This window comes from Panthera onca, chromosome B2 (assembly GCF_046562875.1).
Source record: "Panthera onca isolate mPanOnc1 chromosome B2, mPanOnc1 haplotype 2, whole genome shotgun sequence".
NCBI lineage: Eukaryota > Metazoa > Chordata > Mammalia > Carnivora > Felidae > Panthera > Panthera onca.
This window is the reverse complement of record NC_138343.1, coordinates 26,762,367-26,786,143: the sequence shown is the minus strand read 5'-3', so window position 1 is coordinate 26,786,143 and position 23,777 is coordinate 26,762,367. Positions and strand designations below refer to the sequence as shown.

The window sequence follows — 23,777 nt, the reverse complement described above, 5'->3', positions numbered from 1 at the left end:
ATTATGCCACACTGTGTACAGATAAGGATGAATGTCTTAGGACTGAAATCGAGCAATTCTGAAATAAAAAGATGAAAACAGCATCCCCAGGAGAAAGAGGTATATACACTCCTGAAAGTCTAGAAAAGCACGTCTCCTCAAACTGTAATAGCACTATGAGTTACTGAGGTATAATACTATCCTTGGCCTTCTAAGCTCTGTTCAGATATCAGTGTGTTTTCTTTGCTCCTTTCTGCCTGGTTTCTGACTGTGTGGATACTGTTCCCAAGAAGGACTTGCTGGCCCATCAGAGCTCACAGCTGCAGTGGGGACTCTGAAGCCCAAGGAACAGCCTTGGCTGTAGCACATGAAATTGCCTGTGGCTTCCCTGCTCTTCTTCCAGCTGAGATTGGTATGCTGATGCATGGGGCCCAAAGAAGATCCAGAGGAAGGAAATTGAAAAAAAAACAAACAATAGAACATAACTTGCAGACAGCATTCACGAAGCCATCATGATTTTATTATCTAGCCCTGAGAAGGAATTTTATATTTTCAGACAAACTATGAAGAATATGCAATGTAAGCATTCTGTTCCCACAACTCTAGTGATAGGACACAGCAAGACCTGAAGGGTACTGGGCACACAGGTGGTAACTGCTGCCACTCAGAAGACTCTTATTAAAGGGACAGAGCCAGATCTTTAGTTCATCTAGAATGCTCAGCACTTCACATCAATCTCTTTTTTCTAAGAATTTGCAAAAAGTTTTTTGCTTTACCAAAATTTTATATACCACTCAAAGGAAAATTTTAATATACCAGTAAAAACTTGATTTGTGGTGTAGTCTGCCTTCTGAAACAAAATGAAGGCCATTGCCTGAAATTTGAGACAGATTTTAGTGAAAATGACTCAACTGCTTTGCCGGGCCTTTCCTACTGAGGGAGAACCTACTAATGGCCAGCACTACTTTGGAAGAGAGGGAGGGAGTCAGACATGCTAGATATCTGTTGTTCAGGTTTGAATGACAGAGGAACGTTTCCCAGTGGGTGAGCCACAGAACTCTTGTTTTTATAAGATTTTAATATAAACTTAAAAATTAAGCTTGGAAAATGCTGGGTTAAACAAAGTTAAACAGTTTCTTTACTGGCAATTCTCCAAGAGCGGTTATAATATTCTGTATGTTCTAAATGAAGGAGACATGGAATGCTTTCATACACATCTCTTGGAATAGCATTCTACTTTGTGAGAGACTGCACTAGGTCAGAAAACAGGCAGTTAGCTCATGGGGAGCATAGGTCAGAAGAATGGCCTGGTGACTGAAAACAGAACATTAGCCCCAAGATGGGAGAATGGCCAAGTCTCATCCACTTCTCAAAGAGAATCTGATTCATTTGTAATACTACCCCTAATTTAAAAAAAAAAAATGTGTGTAAGGTGACTTACTATAAAAGGACACAAGTTCCTCACAGAAAATTTAAATACAGAGCAATATATACAGCAGAATACTAAAGCTGCCCATAATTTCACAATGTAGAAACTGCCATTGTGTTTTCTTCTAATGTTTTGTAGGCACAGTTTTAGGGAGTTTAGATCATACAACAGATCTAAACTTGTATACTTTTTTTTTTAACTTAACATTGTCATAATTATACTTTAAAGTCCTAAGCATTACTAAAAAAATTTTTTTTAATGTTTATTTATTTTTGAGAGAGAGAGAGACAGAGCATGAGCGGGTAAGGGGCAGAGAGAGAGGGAGACACAGAATCCAAAGCAGGCTCCAGGCTCTGAGCTGTCAGCACAGAGCCCGACACGGGGCTTGAACTCATGAACCGTGAGATCATGACCTGGGCCAAAGTCAGACGCTCAACCAACTGAGCCACCCAGGTGCCCTGCTCTTAAGCATTATTTTTAATAGTTTGATAACAATTGATTACAGTCACTTAAACATTCCTTGATGATGGCCTCTTGAAGTTCCTTGTTTTTTTTCCCTTTTATATTAAAAAAAAAACTTTACTGAGGTATAATTTACAAACAATAAAATGTCTAACAAGTAGACAGTTTGATGAGTTTTGAAAAATGCATACATTCATGCAACCACTATAGTCAAGATATGAGACATTTATACCACTTCCCTGTGCTTTTCTCCAGTCAACACCCCAAACTCAGCCCATCATGCTTAGGCAACTAACTACTGATTGGCTTTCTATCAATCCAAATTATTCTTTCCTAGAATATCCTATAAATAGAATTCTACAGTATGTACTCTTTTGTGGGTGACTTCTTTCACTAAGCAATTATGCTTTGATTTTTTAAGATTTTTAAAATCATTAGTTTTTAAGACATCCTAGTCCACTCATTTTTGGAACTCCACTGTACAGACACATAACATTTGTTTATTCATTCACTGGTTGACTGAATGTTGGGGGAGGCAGTGCTTTAATTAGGAATAAAGCTGTTACAGATATTCATCTATAAGTGTCTATGTGGATGTAGATTTTAATTTTTCTTTGTTAAGTGTCTAGGAAAATTGCTGGTCAAATGATAAATATAGATTTGATTTTATAAGAAAGCCAAACTATTTTTCAAGGTGGTTTTACTATTTATACTTTCATCAGTAATGTATGACAGCTCTAGCTGCTACAACATCCTCATCAATACTTGGCACTATGGCATTGTGGTCATTCTAAAGGGAGTGTAATAGTATTTACACTGTGGTTTTAATGAACATTTCCCAGTTGACTAATCACACTGAGCATCTTTCCATGTGCCAAATAATCATTTGTACCTTTTCTTTTGTGAAGTTATCTGTTCCAATATTGGACTCATTTTTTAATTGAGTTATTTGTCTTCTTGTCTAGATATAAGTCCTTTGTCTGATGTAAGTATTACACTTATTTCTTCTAGACCATACTTGCCTTTTTCTTTTATTTAAAATTTTTTAATGTTTATTTTTGAGACAGAGAGAGAGACAGAGTGTGAGTGGGGGAGGGGCAGAGAGAGAGGGAGACACAGAATCCGGAGCAGGCTCCAGGCTCTGAGCCATCAGCACAGAGCCTGATGCGGGGCTCGAATTCACAAACCGTGAGATCATGACCTGAGCAGAAGTTGGGCGCTCAACCAACTGAGCCACCCAGTGCCCTATTGCCTTTTTATTTTCTTAATGGTCACTTTTCAAAGGGCAGAGGTGTATTGTTTGTTTTGTTTTTTTTGTTGATTTTTGTGTATTTGTTTGTTTAGCATTCTCTTTTCCTTTTCTTTTCAAATTTTTACTTAAATTCTAGTTTGTTAACATACAGTGCAATGTTGGTTTCAGGAGTAGAATTCCATGATTCATCACTTACATACAACACCCAGTGTTCATCATAACAAGTGCCCTCCTTAATACCCATTACCCATTTAGCCCATCCCTTACCCATCTCCCTCCCTCAACCCTCAGTTTGTTCTCTATCTTTAAGAGTCTCTTATGGTTTGCTTCCTTCTTTTTTCTTTTTTATCCCCCTCCCATATGTTCATCTGTTCTGTTTCTTTAATTCCACATATAAGTGAAATCATATGGTATTTGTCTTTCCCTGACTGACTTATTGCATTTAGCATAATATTCTCTAGTTCCAACCACGTTATTGCAAATGGCAATATTTCATTCCTTTTGATGGCTAAGTAATATTCCATTGTGTATATATCGCACATTTTCTTTATAAAGAGCAGAGGTTTTTAACTGTGATATTCAGTTTGTTATTTTTTTCCCTTTTATGGTTCTTGCTTTTGGTGTCCTAAGAAATCCTTGGCTTCACCCCAAACTGATACATTCACTGCAAACACACATAGCAACCAAAAGCCATAAAGAATGATAAATTGAATTACATGAAAATGTAAAATTTTTTGCTATCTGAAAGGCACTATTAAGAAATTTAAAAGGTAGTCATGGGCTGAGAGACTGTAACTGCAAAACATAAAAACTCTTATAACTCAACCTAATAGAAAAACAACTTAAGAAATCTTTGCCTACAGCAAAGTTGTAAAGCCTTTCCCCTACGTTTTCATCTAATCGTTTTTAATTTTAACACTTACATTTATAGCGATGATCCTTTTCAATTAATTTCTATGTATGGTGTGATTTATGGATTGAGTTTCATTTTTTTTCTACTCCGTATGGTATGGCTATTCATGATTCCAGCACCATTTGTTGAAAAGACTATCCTTCCCCAATTAATTACCTTGACATCTTTGTAAAATTCAATTGATGGTATAGTGTGAGTCTACTTCTGGGCTTTACAATCTGTTCTATTGATCTATAAATCTATCTTTCTGTGGGTATCATGCAGATTAAGTGTTAAAAGAAGTTTGATCTTCTTTTTCAAGATTCTAGATCCTTTGAAGTTACATATAAATTTTAGAATCAGCCTGTACATTTCTACCAAAAAAGACTGTGACTTTGATTGTGATTGCACTCAATCTGTAGATTAAACTTTTTTTTAATGTTTATTTATTTTTGACAGGGAGAGAGAGAGAAACAGAGCATAAGGGGGGGAGGGGCAGAGAGAGAGGGAGACACAGAATCCGAAGCAGGCTCCAGGCTCTGAGCTGTCAGCACAGAGCCCGACGCAGGGCTCGAACTCACACACTGTGAGATCATGACATGAGCCGAAGTCAGATGCTCGACCGACCGAGCCACCCAGGAGCACCTCAATCTGTAGATTAATTTGAAGAGAATCTACATCTTAATATTCAGTTCTCCAATCCCAGAACATGGTGTATTACTCCTTATATTTAGGGCTATTTTGGTTTCTCTCATCAGTGTTTTTTCAGGTTATAGTGTACAAATCTTTCATATATTTTATTAAATTCATCTCTAAGTATTTCATGTTTTTCTGATTCTGTTATAAGTGGTATTGTGGTTTTTAAAAATTTTCAGTTTCTGATTGTTCACTGGCAGTCCATAAAAATAAAATTGATTTTTATGTATAGATTTTGTATCTTGTGACGTTGTTAAACAAATTGATCAATAAATAAATAGTTAAATGTTAGTTTTAGTAGTTATTTTGGTATAACACTTAAAGTTTTGTATGTCCTCCATCCTGCTATCTATGAATAAAGACAGATATACTTCTTACTTTCATTCATTTTTCTTGTTTTATTTTTGGCTAGGATCTTCAAGAGAAGTTTGAAAAGGAATAATAAAAGCAGACATCCTTGCCTTGATCCTGATTTTTAGGAGAAAAGCATTCAGTCTGTCAACATTAAGTAAGATATTAATTGTGGGGTTTTCTCAGAGGCCATTTATCAACTTGAGGAAATTTCCTTCAGTTCCTAATATAGTTTAAAAAAAAGTTCTTTTTTAAAAAATGTTTTAAATGTTTATTTATTTTTGAGACAGAGAGAGACAAAGCATGAATGGGGGGGAGGGTCAGAGAGAGGGAGACACAGAATCAGAAGCAGGCTCCAGGTTCTGAGCTGTCAGCACAGAGCCCGACGTGGGGCTCGAACTCACGGACCGCGACATCACGACCTGAGCGGAAGTTGTACGCTTAACTGACTGAGCCACCCAGGTGCCCCATCTTTTTTTTTTTTTTAAATAATAGTCACTGACTTTTTTCAAATGCTTTTTCTGCAACTATTGAAAAAAATCACATGGTTTCTCTTTTCTGTTTTTTTAAATATGCTAAATTATACTGATTTTTAAAAAATTTTTTTTTAACGTTTATTTATTTTTGAGACAGAGAGAGAGAGACAGAGCATGAACGGGGGAGGGGCAGAGAGAGAGGGAGACACAGAATCGGAAGCAGGCTCCAGGCTCCGAGCCATCAGCCCAGAGCCTGACGCGGGGCTCGAACTCGCGGACCGTGAGATCGTGACCTGAGCCGAAGTCGGACGCTTAACCGACTGAGCCACCCAGGTGCCCCTTACACTGATTTTTAAATGTTAAACTCATCTTGCATTCCTAGAATAAATCCCACTTGGTCATGGTGTATTGACTTTTTATATATTGCTAGATTCAATTTGCTAATATTTTCTTAATGATTTTTTGTTTCTATCTTCATGTGGAAGACTAGTCTGTACACTTTTTTTTTCCTGTAATATATATATATTTTTTTACTATCAGGGTAATGCTGACCTCATAAAATGAGTTAGGAAGTATTCTTTCTCCTAAGTGTGTATAGTAAGGGTATTATTTTATTCCTTAAATGCTTGAAATCAAGTTCTTTAACAGAGATACAGCTAAAATTTCCATTTTTCTTGAGTCAGTTTTGGCAATGTTGTATCTTTTATCGAATTTGTCCAGTTCCTCTAATTTGAAAAAGTCATTGGCAAACATTGTCCATAGTATTTCCTTATTATTCTGTTAATATCTGCAGGAACTGTAGTGATGTTCCTTCTTTCATTTCAAATAAATATAATCTGTTATAATTTGTGTCTTTTTTTCCCCCATCAGATAAAAGTTTATCCAGATTTTGATTGTACTGATTTTCTCCACTATTTTTCTATTTCATCAATCTCTATTTTTGTGTTTATTATTTCTTTTTTCTGTTTGTATTGGGTTTAATTTCTTCTTCTTCTTCTAGCTGCTTATGATGGAAGCTTGGATAACTGGTTTGGGATCTTCTGATCTTTTCTTTTTCTTTCTTTCTTTCTTTCTTTCTTTCTTTCTTTCTTTCTTTTCCTTCCTTCCTTCCTTCCTTCCTTCCTTCCTTCCTTCCTTCCTTCCTTTCCTTCCTTCAATAGTGGTGTTCAAAGCCAAAAATTCTCTTTAAGTACAGCTTTAGCTGTATCCCACAAATTTTGGCATGCTGTTCCCATTTTCATTTAGTTCAAAATATATTCTAATTTCCCTTGTGATTTCTTCTTTGACCTGTGAGGTATTTAGAAGTGTGTTGTTCAAGTTCCAAATGTTTGGGAATTTTTAATATTTTTCTGTTAATGATTTCTAACTGAATTTCACTTTGGTCAGAAAATGTATTTTTTGCAATTTTAATACTCCAAAATTTATAAACTTCTCTTATGGCACCGAATATGGTCTATGTTGGTGAATGTTACAAGTGTATTTGTGTGCATATACATACATACATATATATATGTGTGTATATATATATATATATATATATATATATATATATATATGTATTTTATACACACACACACACACACACACACACACACACACACACATATTCTGCTGTTCTGGGCTCAGTGGGTGGTGTGTTCTACAAATATCAATTTGGTCAAGTAGATTAATTATGTTGTTCATGTCTTTTATATCCTTAAAGATTTTCTGTTTACTTGTTCTGTCAATTATGGAGAAAAGAGTGCTGAAGTATTCAAATATAAAGTTTGTCTATTTTTCCTCAGTTCTGTCAGTATTTTGAAGTAATGGTAATGGGGTGTATGTACATTTAAAACTGTTATGTCTTCATGATGAATTGATCCCTTTAAAATTATGAAATGACTCATTCCTTCTAATTAAATGAAGTCTAATTCATTGCATATAAATATAGCTACTTCAGCTCTCTTATGATTTGTATTTGCACGTTTTCTCTTTTTCTCTTTTTACTTTTAACTTACGTGTTTACATTTAATGTGTGTCTCTTGTAGATGGCATATTGCTTTTTTATCAAGTGCAACAAATCTGCCTTTAAAGCATTTACAATGGATGTATTATCAATATGGTTACTACTTGTTTTCTATTCATCCCATCTGATATTTGTTCCCATTCCCTCTTTTTCTTCTTTCTTTTAGACTGAGCACTTTTCAGGATTCTATGTTAACTCCACTATTGCCTTATTGCTATTTTTCGTTTTGTTTTTCGTAGTCTCTGATGTTTGTAGTATGCACTTAAACTTACTGCAGTCTATCTCTGAATAATTTTGTATCAATTCACATCTAGTGTAAGTATCTTACAAACAATATAATGATGAAATGCTTCCATCTTGCCCCATACTTTATGCCACTGTTGTCATATAATTTATTTATATGTATCAGAAATTTCATAATGTTATGATTTTTACTTTCAACCAATTACCTTTTAAATTTTAAAATGAGGGAAAAAACCTTTTATGTTTTCCTACATATTTACTATTTCTTTTGATTTTCATTTCCCCATAGAGACCCATGCTTTGAACTAATATCATTTTCTTTTTGTCTAAATGTTTGCTAACAATAGAACATTGCAGTCTTGTTTGTTTGAAAACAGTATTAATTCACCTCCATTTTTGAAATAGCCTCCCTGGGTATAGAATTCTAGGTTGTAGGTTCCTTTTGGCAGTTTAAAGATGTTACTCTATTGTCTTTTGTCTTACATAGTTTCTTATAACAAAACTTGCTTTCATTTGTTCCTCTGTAAATAATTCTCTTTTTTTCTGTGGCTGCTTTTAAGATTTTCTCCTTAGTGTTTATTTTTAGTAATTTGATTATGATATATCCTGGTGAGATTTTCTTTTTATTTCTCCTGCTTGGGATTTATTAAGCCTCTTAAGGATCTGTGATATTATTGTTTTCCCCAAATTTGAGGAAATTTTGGCCATTATTTAATTCTCTCTCTGTGCCCTACCCTCTTTTCCCCTGGGTCTTCAATTACACGTTAGGTTGTTTGCTATTGTAACACAGGTCACCAAGACTCTGTTATTTTTTTCTCCAGTCTTTTTTATTTCTGTGTTTCATCTTGGATCATTTTTATTTTTACTATAAGTTCAACAGTATTTTCTGCAATATTTAATCTGTTCTTGATGCCAATAGTGAATTTTTCATTTCAGATACTTAATTTTCCATCTCTTGAAGTTCCATCTGGCTATTTTTTAAAATATATATTTCCCTCTTTCTTATCACTAAATTCATGTTTTACTTAAAATATTTGAGCATAGTTACAATAGTTGTTTTAATATCCTTGGGCGCTCGTAACATCATCTTTATTATTCCTCAGACTGTTTTTATTGATTGACTTTTCTCTTGATTATAGGTCACATTTTTCTGCTTCTTGACACTCCTACTAATTTTTTATTGAATGCTGAACATTAAGAATTTTATGTTGTTGAGTCTAGATTTTACTGTCTTATTTTGAAGAATGTTGGGCTTTCTTTTAGTAAGGGGCTGTTATTTGTGTCCAGTTTGATCCTTTTGAAGTTTGTATTTAAACTTTGTAAGCCAAAGTCTGGAGTAGGCTTTACTCTCAGCATTAGTCACATTACTGAGACAGCCCTCTAGAATCTGAATTGCTTCTCTGAGTGATGAACAAGGTCTCTCCAATAAGGCTGGCTGAAACACAAATGCCTCCCAGACTTGAGTAAGCTCTACGAAATGTTGTTCAGTTCCCAGCTTCCAGGTAGTTCTTTGTCTAAATTTACGGAATTTCTTCCTGCATATCTACATCTTATTATTCAGTACAAACTGAATGGGGTCCTTATGTAGATTTCTGGAGTTCTTTTTTTCTTTGTAGAGCCCACCTTTCTAGAACTCTACCCCATAATGTTAGGTGCCTCAGATTCTCTAAATTCTGTCCTCTATCTCCTCAACTCAGCAAAACAGTTGTTCTCTGTTGGAGTGCCTCTTCCATGTTCCATGGTTGAGACTGTGCCTCCAGGAAGAGGCTCAGAGTGATTGCAGAGCTCACCTCATTTGTTTCTTTTCTATCAGGGATCACAGACTTGCACTGCCTGTTGTTCAATGTCTAAAATAATTATTTCATATATTTTATGTAGTTCCCGCCTTTTTTTTTTAAGATGGAAGGTTTAATATGATTTCTGTCATTCTATCATAGCTCAAAGTAGAAGTCTTTTCTTTATACTTCAACAATGAATCTTGGAAAACAGTTTGGCAGCTCCTCAAAAAGTTAAACATATAATTACCATATGACCTAGGAATTCTACTATTCAACATAATTAAAAGCAGGGATTCAAGTGGATATTTGAATATGCATGTTCATAGTAGCATGATTCATGATAGCCAAAATTTGGAAGCAACCCAGTGTTCAACAAAAGATGAATGGATAAACAAAATGTAGTATATGCATATAATGGAATATTATTCACTCCTAAAAAAAGTGAGATGCTGAAACAGGCTATAACATGGATCAATCATGAAGACATAAAGCTATGTGAAATAAGCCAAACACAAAGGATATATACTATATGATTCAATTTATATGACGTACCAAGAATAGGCAAATTCATAAAGACATAAAGTAGAATGGAGGTTGCCAGGGATTGGTGGGGAGGGGTGGATGGCAAGTTACTGTTGAATGAGTTTAGCTGGGGAAAATCAAAAAGTTCTAGAGATGGATGGTGGTGATTACTGCATAACATCGTGAATATACTTAATGTCACTGAATTGCGTACTTAAAAATGATTAAAACAGCAAATTATATGTGTGTGTGTGTATGTATACAATCACAATAAAAAATTACCAAGACCGAAAAATTTTCCATCTATAATAAAGGATTTCTGACAAATCTTTCAAATATTCCAATAAAAATCTGACTCCAAAATTTGTGTAACACAACAAATAAATGCAATTCATGATTATAAACCAGATCATTTTGGTATAAAGTATAGCATTGTCCCAGTTGGCAAAACTCAAATGAGATCTGAGGATTAGACAGTAGCAATTTATCACTGTGAATTTCCTGATTTTGATGGTTTATTGTGTTTAGGAGAATGTCATTGTTTATAGGAAATACACACAAAGTCCAGGGTGATGGATCAATCTACTCTCTTAATGGTTCAAAGAAAAGAAGATCATTTGTAATGGATCTGAAATTTTTCTGTAAGTTTTTTATGGTTTCAAAATTTTAAAATATAAATGACAGTATTAAAAAAGACTGTGTAATGTTATCACATTGATCTGGTAAGAGTAGAATTACCTACAGTAAAATCACAGTAAACCATGCGTTAACCTTTGTAAAAAGTTTAAAATTAAAACTTTGAAAAAAGAAAAAAAAAGAGGCAGTGAAGAACAAAGTCTCTGCTTCATACTGAAACTCAATGTCTTGCTTTACAAGAGAATAAAAAGGGAAAAAGACAAAACCAAGGTGGATAGCAAGCACTTATACAAACTTGCCGGCAAACGTCTGATAAATGACCAGAAATCAACCCTTAGTTACTTACACAATGGTTTTTCCAATGTGCAAAAATGATTTCTCTACAAATTCCCGAACGCTATGGACTTCCCCAGTAGCTATGACAAAATCCTCTGGCTCATCATTCTGCAACATCAGCCACATAGCCTAGAGAGAGAGAGAGAGAGAGAGAGGCAAATCCAAGTTAAAGTTGAATGCATCCAGTTGCCCCTTGGGAAAGATAATGTTATCAAAAGCATGTAATTGGATATGGACATTGCTAAAAGGTAAACTGAGGCACATTAAAAAATTTTTCTTTCAAGAGTTTATTGGAGCATACATCAATTCAAATAGGGCAGAACTAAACCAAAGGAGGCTGGGAGCGCTGCACTAACAGAAAGTAGGAGTAGGGTTTTCATAGAGTAGACACGGAAGCACAGTAAAAAAAGTTATTTGATTGACTCTAGTTTACACAGTTGCCTTATTTAAAAAATTGGAGATAGCTGTTTGTGATTGGTTGTTCTTAAGTTTCATTTTCTTGGATTTGAGTGCATGGACTCTGGCTTAGGTTTTGGTTCACTTACATAGGCTATTAAGGCATTAAAAGCTGCCTCTGTCTAATGCTCTCCTTATATGAATTCTTTGACCTGCACAGCTAGAAAATGAGCATGAATTTTACACAATATTCTAACCATCACAGTAGTTATGTGATGTGAAGTTATGTTATGTGAAGTCAAGTTCTCAAACTTGAATGTGCACGAGAATCATCTGTGGAACATCTCAGTATAGATGCCCAGGACACAGAAGTCTGGACTCAGTAGACGTGAGAACATTTAGGCATCTTGATTCCCACACAGCAGGTCTTTGGGCTACAATTTAGAGGAACAAGTATCTGTGGCAAAGAAGCTTTTACATATACTTAAGAAAGGAAGAGTTTAAAAAGTATTGCCAAATTTTACTTAATATCATGGACAGAAGGTAAGAAAAAGTCATTTTTTAAAGACAGATGATTTTTCTTAAAAGTAGAACCAAATTTTTAACGATAAGGTTAGAAATTTACCAATGTGCTGACATCAAAAAGCAAAATAATCAAGAATCATTAATGGAAAAAGAATCATGTGATGAACAAAACTGCCACTTTTAAAAAGTTATCTGAGTGGCAATAAGACTGTTTTCACCAGAGTTCAGGATTCATCAGGTAGCATTTCAAGGTCAGGTACTCAATGGGGGCATCATACTGGTGGTGCACTTTTTCCACAGGAATGAGAAGTCTAGTTGGGCAACAATGCAGCTGCATGTCTGAGACACAAACTGGTGGCAACTGTCATAGCCTGGCTCCACTCAGTTGTAACTTTTATCAGTAGCTATACAGGACTACAGTTTCTATAGTTTGGAACTGTACGTTACTTTTTGTGATTTTGTTGCACAGAAGACACAGATTTAAAAAAAAAATCATAGCTTATAGTTGACTAGGCATGCCTCTTTAATAAAAATCCAAGCCAAAAAAAAAAAAAGGTTTTTTTTCATCATTCTCACCCACTTTTCAAAATAAAATGGGCAAAGATAATAGGCACTTCATTAGAACACAGTCCCCAATATCATGTGCATTAAACTCCTGTAACATTTAAAGAAAACTATTTTGGTTGGTGTCTCCCCAGCTGCTATTGGAGCTGAAATATAAGTTGCTGTAATCAATGGGGCAATTTATTTTTTCTTAGAGAATGTAACCCAAAAAGTTTAATTCCTCTTTATTCATTTGAATTTGTGGCATCCTTCTGAAAAATAAAAAAAAAATGATCTTTCCCTTTAAGTTATTTCTTGTGAATATTTTGTACTTTTGGTCTATTACAAGACTATTTCAAATCATATTCTTGTTCTATGGAAGATGATACCTTTGGCAATTGTATATGCCTTGGAGATGGGGCACACTGGCTGGGACAATGGCAGTAGATTCAGGTCAGTGATATACCGAAAAGTAGCTAAAGAAACTGTCTTGGCTAGGAGAGAGTTCTGCTGACATTAATGAAATTTCTGCAGCTTCATTTTGCATTAGGAGTTGACAGTTGGTGAACACAGTTGATGAGCAACACTTCAAAAATTGTTAAATTAGTATTAGTAATAAAACTTGATCAATTTTTAAAAGACATAAAAGTGCAAGATGTTCTCTTTATTGGGATAGTCCATGCAACACAGAGTTTACAAAATCTTTGTACCTCCCTGAACTCAGGGATGAGCTATTATATGCTCTAGGCTGAGAGGATTAGTGGGTTCTGAAATGCAGCCCAGCTATGCTGGCCAAGCCCTATGCTCAGCACCCTTTGTTGTGAAGGTCCTCACAGGGTTGTCTTTTGTAATGGGCACCAAGGCACATGGGCGTTAGCACAGGCCTGGTGGGGGTCTATCTCCCAGTGTCTCTGTGCCTTGCATGTGCAGTTCCCGCAGCTTAGAATACCCTCTTCCCTCATTTGCCTGGAAACTCTCACCTCTCCTTCCAGATCCCATACAAAAGCCCAAGATCTAGTCCTTGAAATAAATTCCTATTATCTCACTGAGTTTCCATGTGACCAGTGGCACACAGTATTGTTGGCTTCCCTGGGACTGAGCCTGCCCTTTGGCCACCCTTCCCCAACTAAGCTGACCCTCCCATCTTCCCTGAGTGCGCGCGCGTGCACACACACACACACACACACACACACGCACACACACACACACACACGCACACACACACACGCTTGTTTTGGCTTTCTTCAAAAATACTTTCAGAGTTTTTAGGAAAAATTAAATTATGCTTCTGGCTACAATTTCTATTTGAACATTTTTCTGAGGGATTAGTGTATACACTTACACGTGTTTTACTCAAATTTCCGTTCTAAAAATAACATTTAAAATAGGTCTTTCAGGACTGCTCAGCTTATTTCTTTTGAAACACTATGTTGTGCTAGAATGGTTTTGAAAAAATTATATTTTTAGTCATGTGAAAGAGAGCAAGAGCTTGCTAAAAATAAAAGGAGAAAATATGATTACTCGTTAATGGTAGATTACTTTAAACACTAGGCACGAGTTCCCTGGTACTTGTTTTGTTCCCTGACGGGAATCTGGGGATCAGTAGGAGACTCTCACTTTCACTAAAGTGGGTGCCAAGAATCTGCTCTTTTCTTTTCCATCAGACTATCTGTGGCCTTTGACCTATCAATTTCTAGGCATTTCCTCTAAAGTTCATATTGTACCAGACTCCAGTCTGGGAATGGGAAGGGAAAGGATATACAACCCCAGATTTATTTGTTATTACTGAATAGTTTACTGGTTTTAACAGAGGGAAAGGGCTTTGTTTAAATTTCCACTGAGCATAATTAATGGTTATTGACTGGTAAATGAAGAACAGGTGACATTCTGGATTAGAAGATAAATGATCTTGTGTTTGGGTGTGATAATGGGTTAGTAATTTGCCACAGAGCCGAGGCCCAGTGCATCCCATCATAATGCTAGATCATGTCCAGGACACAAAGGCCCCTGTGTGAGAAGTACTCAGCCATTCACCTCCTTATACAGCTGCACACGTTGATTTGGTCCATTTATTCTCTGATGGATAGCACAACTGAGGCAAAAGCTCACCACTTCTCACCTTCCTGTTCACATGCTGAACATATGACCCATAACACAGCCAGGCCACAATCTGTGATCAAATCGCCACTCGGCTTTGACGTCTGACTATAGAAACAATTTTGAGGTTACATGTTTTAGATGTCAGTCCTCTCTCTTTGTCTCTCCAGGAATGAAGGAGAAAAAAGAGAGTCTTCCCACATTCCTTCAGTGCCCTTTAAGGATATGACTGACTTATCCACTTCCTCAGATACTTATTTACTTTCAGCCGTGACCTGATCACCAGTGCAAACAAAAAAATCTCCTGCTTTTTAATCCATCCCACAGGGAGGAAAGACAGTTAAGGAATGTACCAAGGCTTTAGATTCTTCAACATAAAAATATCCCTTAATGGCAAATGAAAAGTGCAGTTTTCAAATCATGTCTCACATTCATTTTGCTTTTAAGGCACATGATGTAGAGAAGAAATCTGACACCATACCATTGACATTGAAGGCCAAGTGTAGATGGTTATAAATATTAGTTAAATTTGGACATGTGTTCTCTGGTAACTATATAATTATAGACAGAACATATCTGTTCTATAAATCTAATTTAGAGAAGTCAAAATAAAAAAAAAAATTCAAGGAAAAACACTCTGTCCCAAAATGTACTCTTTGGCTATTCAAATCATGAATGCGGAAGTAGGTAGTGAAGGATCATTCCGCTTTCTTTGATTTGGTAGCTCTGGAGGCTGTTCACAGCTGGACCAGTGAAGGAGAACACCCAAAGTACATCACCACAGCCGACTAACTACACCTGATTCCATGCATGCCTTTTGGGGTGTGAGGTGTGTTTGTCTTAAAAATCTGGATTCTACAATTGCTTCCACCTCGCCATTAACCTCCAGTTCAGTATCCAAGCCACAAACACTTATTAACTGAGCTGTCATCCATGAATAACAAGATTTGTTAATCAAGGTTATGTTTAACTATGTTTATTTGACTGCTGCTTTTCCAGTCCTGTGCTTTGTGCTTTATGTGCTACTGTCATAAAAATAATCTTAGAACCATATGTATACATATATACATATACATGTATATACATATACATATACATATACATATACATATACATATACATATACATATACATATACATGTATATATTTCAGGGGAGAAAGTCTATGAAATAATTCCAATAAAAATCAATGGAATTTGAACAAATGGAAATAAAAATTCCCAATAAAAAATGCCAACTGGGGCTCCATTCACATACATTTTGTCTTTAAACTTTAGTAGCTGTCTTCATGATAAGAGCTTGGTATTTATACAGTTCAGGTCAGGAGTTCAAGTAGTCTTGCGCTACGTCAGGCTTTATGCTTTGTAGTACCCACATATGTAGTCCTGAGCATTAGTATGGGAGACTACCCCCTACTATGACATAGTTGGGAAACAGGTACCAAATGACTATATAAATAAAACTATATCAAGAAAATTATCTAGTACAAAACCAAAGGCTGGCCTTAAGGCCTTCTCAATCTAGTAATTTTCTTCATGGACAAAAATACTGTGGTTTGTAGATTCCTTCCATAGAGTTCTTCAGACATTTTAAAGATACAAAGTTACTGAAAAGAATCATTAGGTAATAAATTAATAAAAACAATAAAATAACAGAACACAATTTAGAAAGCTAAAGAACACAATTTAGAAATAACAGAACACAATTTAGAACACAAATATAGAGCTCTTGTTTCTTACTTTTGCTATTAACACATTATTTTACATTGATATAATATGCACTGAAAGAAAAAGGCTTTGTGTCAAAATTGGCCCTGCCCTCTATCCCTATTTTCTAGCTAGGCACATCAATGTACAAATTCCAAGGGCAAGGGTTAGTTTTCCTCTGGAAACAAGAGAAAACCCTCATAGTCTTGTGTTAATCATCATGAATCAGTTTTTTCTGGGATACTATAGGCAGATACAGATTATGTATTTATTTCTTCTATTAATCTTTGAGTATATTTTATCTCTTCTATTTGTTCCATTTCTTTTTTCAGGCGCACCAATTATGCACATGTTGTATCTCTGTTTTTCTATTTTCTGTGCCTATTACACCCTATTGAATCATTTTTAGGCTTGTTCTTTTCCCTATTATTTTATGTGGTTTCTTCCTGCCTGTTCACCTGATTCTTTTCAGTAACATTTATTTTAAATTTTGTTGCTAGTGGGGCTTCAGTTTCTGGATGGATTTTTTCTCTTCCATATCTTTCCTGATTACTTCTAGCTCAACTCTTCCATTTATTTTCTTTAATCCAGGGGTCAGCAAACTTTTTCTTAAAGGGCAATGTAGTAAATATTTTAGGTTGTGAGCCATATGATATCTAACATGAGTACTCCATTCTGCTGTTGTGGCACAAGAACATATACAAGAACACAGACAGTACAGAAACAAATGGCATGGCTGCATCCCAATAAAACATTATTTACAAAATCAGTCAACTGGCCCATGGACTGTAATTTGCCCACCTTTACTTTTACCAAACTCAACAAAAATATGTTGCCTATAATTTTTTTAAATCTATGGAGAACAATAAATTGAGCTCCAGCTATGTATTTTTCTTTGAATAATAAATACTCCTTATGATATGTGCTATTCATCTGTTTTACTCCTTTTCTTCTCCTTGCAACCCTCTCTTCACTCCCACCTCAGGTACAAATCCTGGAGTAATGCCTTTCAAATTATTAATACTATTTGAACAAGGTTGGAAATTTGCTGAAGAATCATATGAGGCACAGGAAAGTGCGCTGAGGGCACCCTTTCAAAGTTCTCTCAAAAGCCTCTCATTGAACTCATGGCTGTCCTCGTTTTTCAGCACTTAGTTGATTAGTGTGGCTTGCAGAATAGTCCATAAACAGCAAGACTGTTATGGTACTACTGGCAATCATTGCTTCCTTGCTGCCTTTACAACAGATCATAATCTGCACTCTCAGCTAGGAGGCTATGTCACAGACAGCAAAATTGGTTCCTCCTTCAGCAACATCCTCTTGCCATTCTGCAGTATAAAGGTGGGTATACTGAGGTATTCTTCATTCCTCTGTAATACCATTTTGTGGCCTTTTAGGACTCAAAATTAATTTGAGCAAAACATACATCTTGTATGTATGTATGTATGTATGTATGTATGTATAACATAATATATTCTGAGTACGTAAGGAATTATTTTAAGCAATTATATGTATCCCTAAATTATGTGAGTATAAAATCATGTATGAAAGAACTTTAATGTAAAATCCACATACAAATAAGGGATGCTTCACCTGTCTAATCTGCTTAATAAGCCATCCTAACATTTCATGGTTTAAACCTTTTTACGGTTGAGGATTGTATGAGCTGGTAATTTAGGAGGGCTTGGGGTGGATGGCTCGACTCTGCTCCCTATGACCAAGGTGATCTGACTGGGGTTGCTGGCCTCCCTCAGAGGCCTAGGTCATTGGTGCTCAGTTCTCCTCCATATGTCCCCCAAACCTGTGATCTCTCATTGTCCAGCTCAAGCTTTTTTACAAAACAGAAGCTGCAAGGTCTCATAAGGTCTTAATAAGACCTCACTTCCTCTCATATTACTATTTATAGGGTCAGTCCCAATTCTTACAAAAGGGAAATGGATCTCCTTCTTTATGAGAAGAGCTGTGGAGTCACAGTGCAAAAGGGCCTGCCGAACAGGAGGGATTATTGCAGCCATCTCTAGAAAAAATCTACCACAAAGGCCTATCTTGTGATGGCTATCACAAAAGCTGATTGTTTCAATATAGTAATGAAATGACTATGACTGCCTTTAATATAAGCATTATTGCTTCAGCTCATAGTTTCTATATAGAGCTCCATCTATCTTTGACATTGTGTGGCATTAGGTTTATATGAGGGTGACAGTAATTTGCAGATAACACCTGGAATATGGAAACTCACTTTCAGGTCACTGTAATTTAACAAATACTCTTACTTGGCCCTAACATCACTACTGTCACAACATACTTCCCAGAGTGGTTGTTTCCTGGAGCGTGCCCAGCCACCTACCTCAACCAGGTGTTTCCAATTACCTGTTCCCACTCGCATACCCAGGTAAGCCATTCTAGAATTAGTTCCTGGCTCAGCAGGAACAATATAAAAGCTGTGGGCATGCAGCAGGAAGTTACTTTATACTCATGACCCCCTGATTGCCCATCTCCCTGCTTATAGTTCCTGGCCTGAACATGTTCTTGGGAAGCCAGCTCTGACTTTTCTATGACCTTATCCCTCAAGCCTGTCCTGGCCACCTGGTTCTGCCTCAGTCTGACTCTGACCTTTGGAATCCAACTTCTGGGCTTGTTCTGGGCTCTCTTGAATAACAGGTCCCAGTGTTGCCATAGATCTCTCAGTTCCAGGTTTGATAATCGTTGTTACCAGTAAATAAAAACTATATACACACCATATTATGTGCATTATGGGAGATGTTGACAGGACTTTACAAGCTTAGTCTAAAACAATAGAAATATAGGGGCGTCTGGGTGGCTTAGTTGGTTAAGCGGCCAACTTCAGCTCAGGTCATGATCTCGCGGTCCGTGAGTTCGAGCCCCGCGTCGGGCTCTGTGCTGACAGCTCAGAGCCTGGAGCCTGTTTCAGATTCTGTGTCTCCCTCTCTCTGACCCTCCCCTGTTCATGCTCTGTCTCTCCCTGTCTCAAAAATAAATAAAATGCTAAAAAAAATAAAAATAAAAAAAATAAAACAATAGAAATATAATGCAAGCCACATACGGAATTTTAAAATTTCGATTAACCATATTAAAAAAGTAAAAAGAAAAGGTGAAACTAATTTTAATGCTTTATTTAATCCAATGTATACAGTACAGTATCATTTCAATATAAAACATTATCACAATATTTTACCTTATTTTTTTGTGTATTAAGTCTTTGAAGTACAGTGTGTATTTTGCATTTATATCACATCTCCATTCAGACTGGGCACACTGTAAGTGCTCAGTAACCACATGCAGCTAGTGGACACAACACAGGACAGGTCAGGGCTGAAGGGTCAGCTTCGTGTGAGAAAGGAGAGTTCACCTGCTATGGGATGCACTGCCCTACCTATGTGCTTAACCTGTCAAAGACTCTCCTGGAGCTCCACGGAGGAGGCCTCCTCATCTCTGTAGCAGAGCTGGAGGAATAATCTTCCTCTCCTCCCTCCTTTGTAATTGTCTCCACCTCCTGACTTTTCTGGCAGTGATTTCATCCGTGATGTTAACTAGGAGGTAGAGAGCTTGAAAAGCAGTATAACTAGCTCCTAATTTATGGTCACCTATATTTGAATGCTTGCCTTGTCCATGTACAAATGGGCGACAGTACTACATCTCTAAGTATTTATCCCCCAATTAGAATACCTGGGGAGTAAATACCTAGAGAACCACTTATGGGTATGCTGAAATACAGTGATGAGGAGAGGAGGCAGGAATTCTCAAATTTTAGTGTGCTTTAGAACCATCTATAAGGTTAAAACACAGATTGCTGGCTTCCTCTAGCCCAAGAGTTTCTGATTCAATAGGCCTGGGGTGGGGCCTGAAAATCTGCATTTCTAAGAAGTTTGCCTAAGCTGGGGCTGCTTGTCTGGGACCACACTGAGAACCACTGTTTGTTGTAGCTGGAGCTCAGACTTGGGATCAGACCACCTGTGTTTAAACCCCAGCTCCAGGCAGGACTCAGCTGGAAACTTCTGGCAAGTTCCTTAATCTTCCAGTTCCTCAGAAAAATGAGAACAATAACAGTACTTACCTCATAGGGTTGTTTTTAAGATTAAATAAGGTAATATAGGTAAAGTGTCTGGAACAGTGCCTGAGACATAGTAAGTGTTCAAAGACTATTATTTATCATGATGATGATGATGATGACAATGATAATTATGTAGCTAGAGAGGGTTACCGGTGTCTGGGAGGATCTAGTTCATCTCCATGATCAAATTCTTGCACCCATATATGGCACAGGGAGGGGAGACTTAAAGGGTGGAGTGAATTTAATCTTGATTCTGTTAGTCAGAGCCACAGAATTTTATAGCTGGAAGGGGCCTCAGAGATGTTCTCATCCAATTCAATTCATTTTAAAGGTGAAGCAACTGAAACCAGAGAGATCATGTGACTTGCTTAAAGTCATATACCTGGTTAGTGCCAGAGCTGGGAGTAGAATCTCAATTCCTCTTTCGGTATTCTTATTGCATTATATGAACATGCATTTTCATGTGAAAATTCTATTAGAAATGGTTGTTAGGAATAGCTGCATGGACTTCTGTGGCCATGTCAGTCAGTTAAGTATTTATGGAATATTTAGGTGCTAGGTGCCACTCTGCTAGAGTCTGATGGTGTATCAGGGAGGGATAAACAATGTAGATGCTGTGCCTGACTTATGGACTCCCAACATTTATATACAAAAAGGGTTTTAAAAGTTCAACATTGGATTTAAGAAAGAACTTCTGAGACATAAACTCTAGGTAGTTTCCAGAAGACATTAGGCATAGAATCTTTCTAAAACCTTCCTCCTAAGCAAGACTATCCTTACAGCTCTTGCTGAGGGAGTGAATCAGGCAGCTGTATTTAAGCCAGGTGACTTGTCTCTATACCTTCCCTCCTTCCCAAATCCCTTATCATGGATGGGGACCTGACATATTCTAGGCCAGTCTGTCTTAAAAGAGTGTGTAGTAAGAGACCCAGAGACTGAATGAATCCCACAGCACTGAGCACTGGGGCTGTCTGACTGTCACATAGAGTCAGCCAGCCCTGCTGAAGTCCAGGGGAGGCCTACAGAAGAAGCAGAGCAGAGCAAAGACCTATTTGGGTAGAGGAGTGGGAAAAGGTAGAGTACAAGGTTTGGGTGGTGTTGAGGGGAGAGATGCATAGACAAACAGTAAAGTAGATTTCATTTCCCAGTTCCTGTAAATTATCCCAACACTCTATGAGAAATCCCTTTTTACTTGCATTTCTCTGACTTGGTTTCTGCTCCTTGTGCCGATAAGCTCGGACGAAGACAGCTGCAGTTGGAAGAAGACTTTCAGAACTTTGCTGAGTCTCAGTGTTGGGACCGATCATTTGTTAGGCTCTGTATTCAGTGAAAGAAGGCAGTGCCAGAGGCAAGAAGGCACCATTTGAGAACTTAGCATCCATACAGAAGACTGCCATGTGTCTAACAGCAACCAAAATAACAGAAGGCAAATGAGACAAATGTTAGCAGGAAAGGAGATACAAGAGAACAAAGGAGATGATTACTGCACATGAGCAGAGGAGGAGAGATCCAAAGAATTCTTAGTCTGTTTTTTAATCCCAGCAAGCAGTGTTGACTGCCCATTTTTGAGTTCCTCTGAAGACTGCAGACGGAATTAGTGTTCCATTTAACTTGTTCATTTAAACTCATTTCAAATGTGTTTCCCCACAATGTCTTCATTTACAAAAATCAGGATTTCAATTTAAAAGTCACTCTACCACTCAATACTCCTAAAACTATACTTGAACAGATTCAGACTTAATCATGATGCCTTTAATTTTTGGTTGTTAAATATAAAAATATCCCAAGATAAACAGTGCTGTTCTTCTGGGAGGTCAAATTGCCTTTACTGACTTGGTCTTATCCCTGAGTGTAATGTTTCTGCTATCATAATTATTTCCCAGATGCTGACTCTGTAATATCTTTGACTGAGAGATGAAAAGGGAAGTAATTAAGACAACATTTATTGTAGCAGTAATATTGGAGCCTAGTGATACAAGAGGAAAGAAATTCCACTAATATATAAAAAGCAATAATGTAAGGACAACTCCACTTCCAAGATGGACTGCTTCACACTACTGAAAATTGAACAAAAAGCCCCTTTGTGTTCTCCAAATTTAAAAAAAAAAAAAAATCAAGAGCGCTCCTAAAAGTTCAATTATTTTGAAAACACATAGATGGTGACAAGAGATTTTTGGGGGGTGGGTATTTATAAATCTAGATGAAATCTAGAAAGACAAGCCTTTAATACACTGAATTAACATTTTCAAAACATTAACTTGTCAAGTATTTGGAAATCAAAAAATGTCTAAAAAATGTTTTTAAAAATCTTTAGCAAAGCCTACTTCAGATTACCAGACTCTGGAGAATAATAATTATTTTTTGGTGACTAAAATTGCCAGTAGTCTGACAAGTATCAATGACTGCTCAAGACCCATTATTAACAATAAAAAATTGTCTATTACTACACAACACCATAAGTAATATCATTTAGCAAACACTAAAGGTCACAAACTGAGGGAAATCTTTTCTGTTAATATAACACAACATTTTTCACATTCATTTCATATGAATGAACAATGTATTCATTGTTTTCCTGAACACTAATTTAGTGTTGTAGTTTTTTGCTTGTATCAATGAGTGTCAAAATATTGTTCTTTAAATACATGAAAGTATTTGCATAGAGCTTTATTACTGATCTTTAGATGTTAGCCAGAGGCAAAATAAAACAGAGAAGCTCCAGTTGGGAAATCTCACTAGCAATGAAAAGCAAGAGTCTTTAACATATTCTGCTTTTCTGCCAATTTTTTTCCTAAGTATACAATGGTTTATTTACCCTACAATTGGTAAAATTAAAAGTAATGTCGAACACTATAAAACTATACTTCAACTACAGGACACAAGGATTCCATTTCCCTAAAAATGAAACAGAAAGCTTGCAAGGAAGAATACAAAAACTCTTAAGAGGAAATTCTATGATCCTGACATGAATTAAAATACAATACCATATAAACCAATTACGGAAAAGCCAAGAAACACAGTGTGTTTCAAAAATGAACTGAGAAACACATGGACAATTTTTATTAAGTTATGCCTTTCTACATCATCTCATCATTAAATGCTCAATTACCTGTAATTGTTTGCATTTATCCCAGTTATTAAGAAAAATAAAGCCACCACATTTTGTCTCTTCAAAGTCAAAGAGTCCACAACCAGATATCTGATGCGGTTTTCAATTCTGTTTTTTCTCTCTCTAATGCTAACTATCTTGCCATCATGGTACTGCCTTAAAAGACAAAATGCCCTTTCACAGAAGTGCAGGCTCCAGCTGATGGGTTACTCACTATGAAACTGTGGGGCTGTACCCTGGTTGCGGTCAGGAAAGAGCAGTCCCAGAACTTG

The 23,777-nt window shown here is 36.5% G+C and overlaps 1 protein-coding gene and 1 long non-coding RNA gene across 4 annotated transcripts in view; both read right to left on the bottom strand.

The window, feature by feature from the left end:
- The window catches only part of GMDS (GDP-mannose 4,6-dehydratase), a 627,567-nt gene that overhangs the window by 112,990 nt on the left and 490,800 nt on the right, over positions 1-23,777 (bottom strand). For all 3 annotated transcript variants that reach the window (XM_078446696.2, XM_060614957.2, XM_060614958.1), the window contains one exon: positions 11,068-11,186. In XM_078446696.2, the coding sequence (XP_078302822.1) occupies positions 11,068-11,186 (119 nt within the window). The remainder of the gene's footprint in view (positions 1-11,067; positions 11,187-23,777) is intronic.
- On the bottom strand, positions 1,678-7,016 carry LOC132666823 (uncharacterized). Its single transcript, XR_009604862.3, has 2 exons — positions 5,884-7,016; positions 1,678-5,646 (listed from the first exon to the last, which is right to left on the bottom strand). It is a non-coding gene; the product is annotated as an uncharacterized LOC132666823 (long non-coding RNA).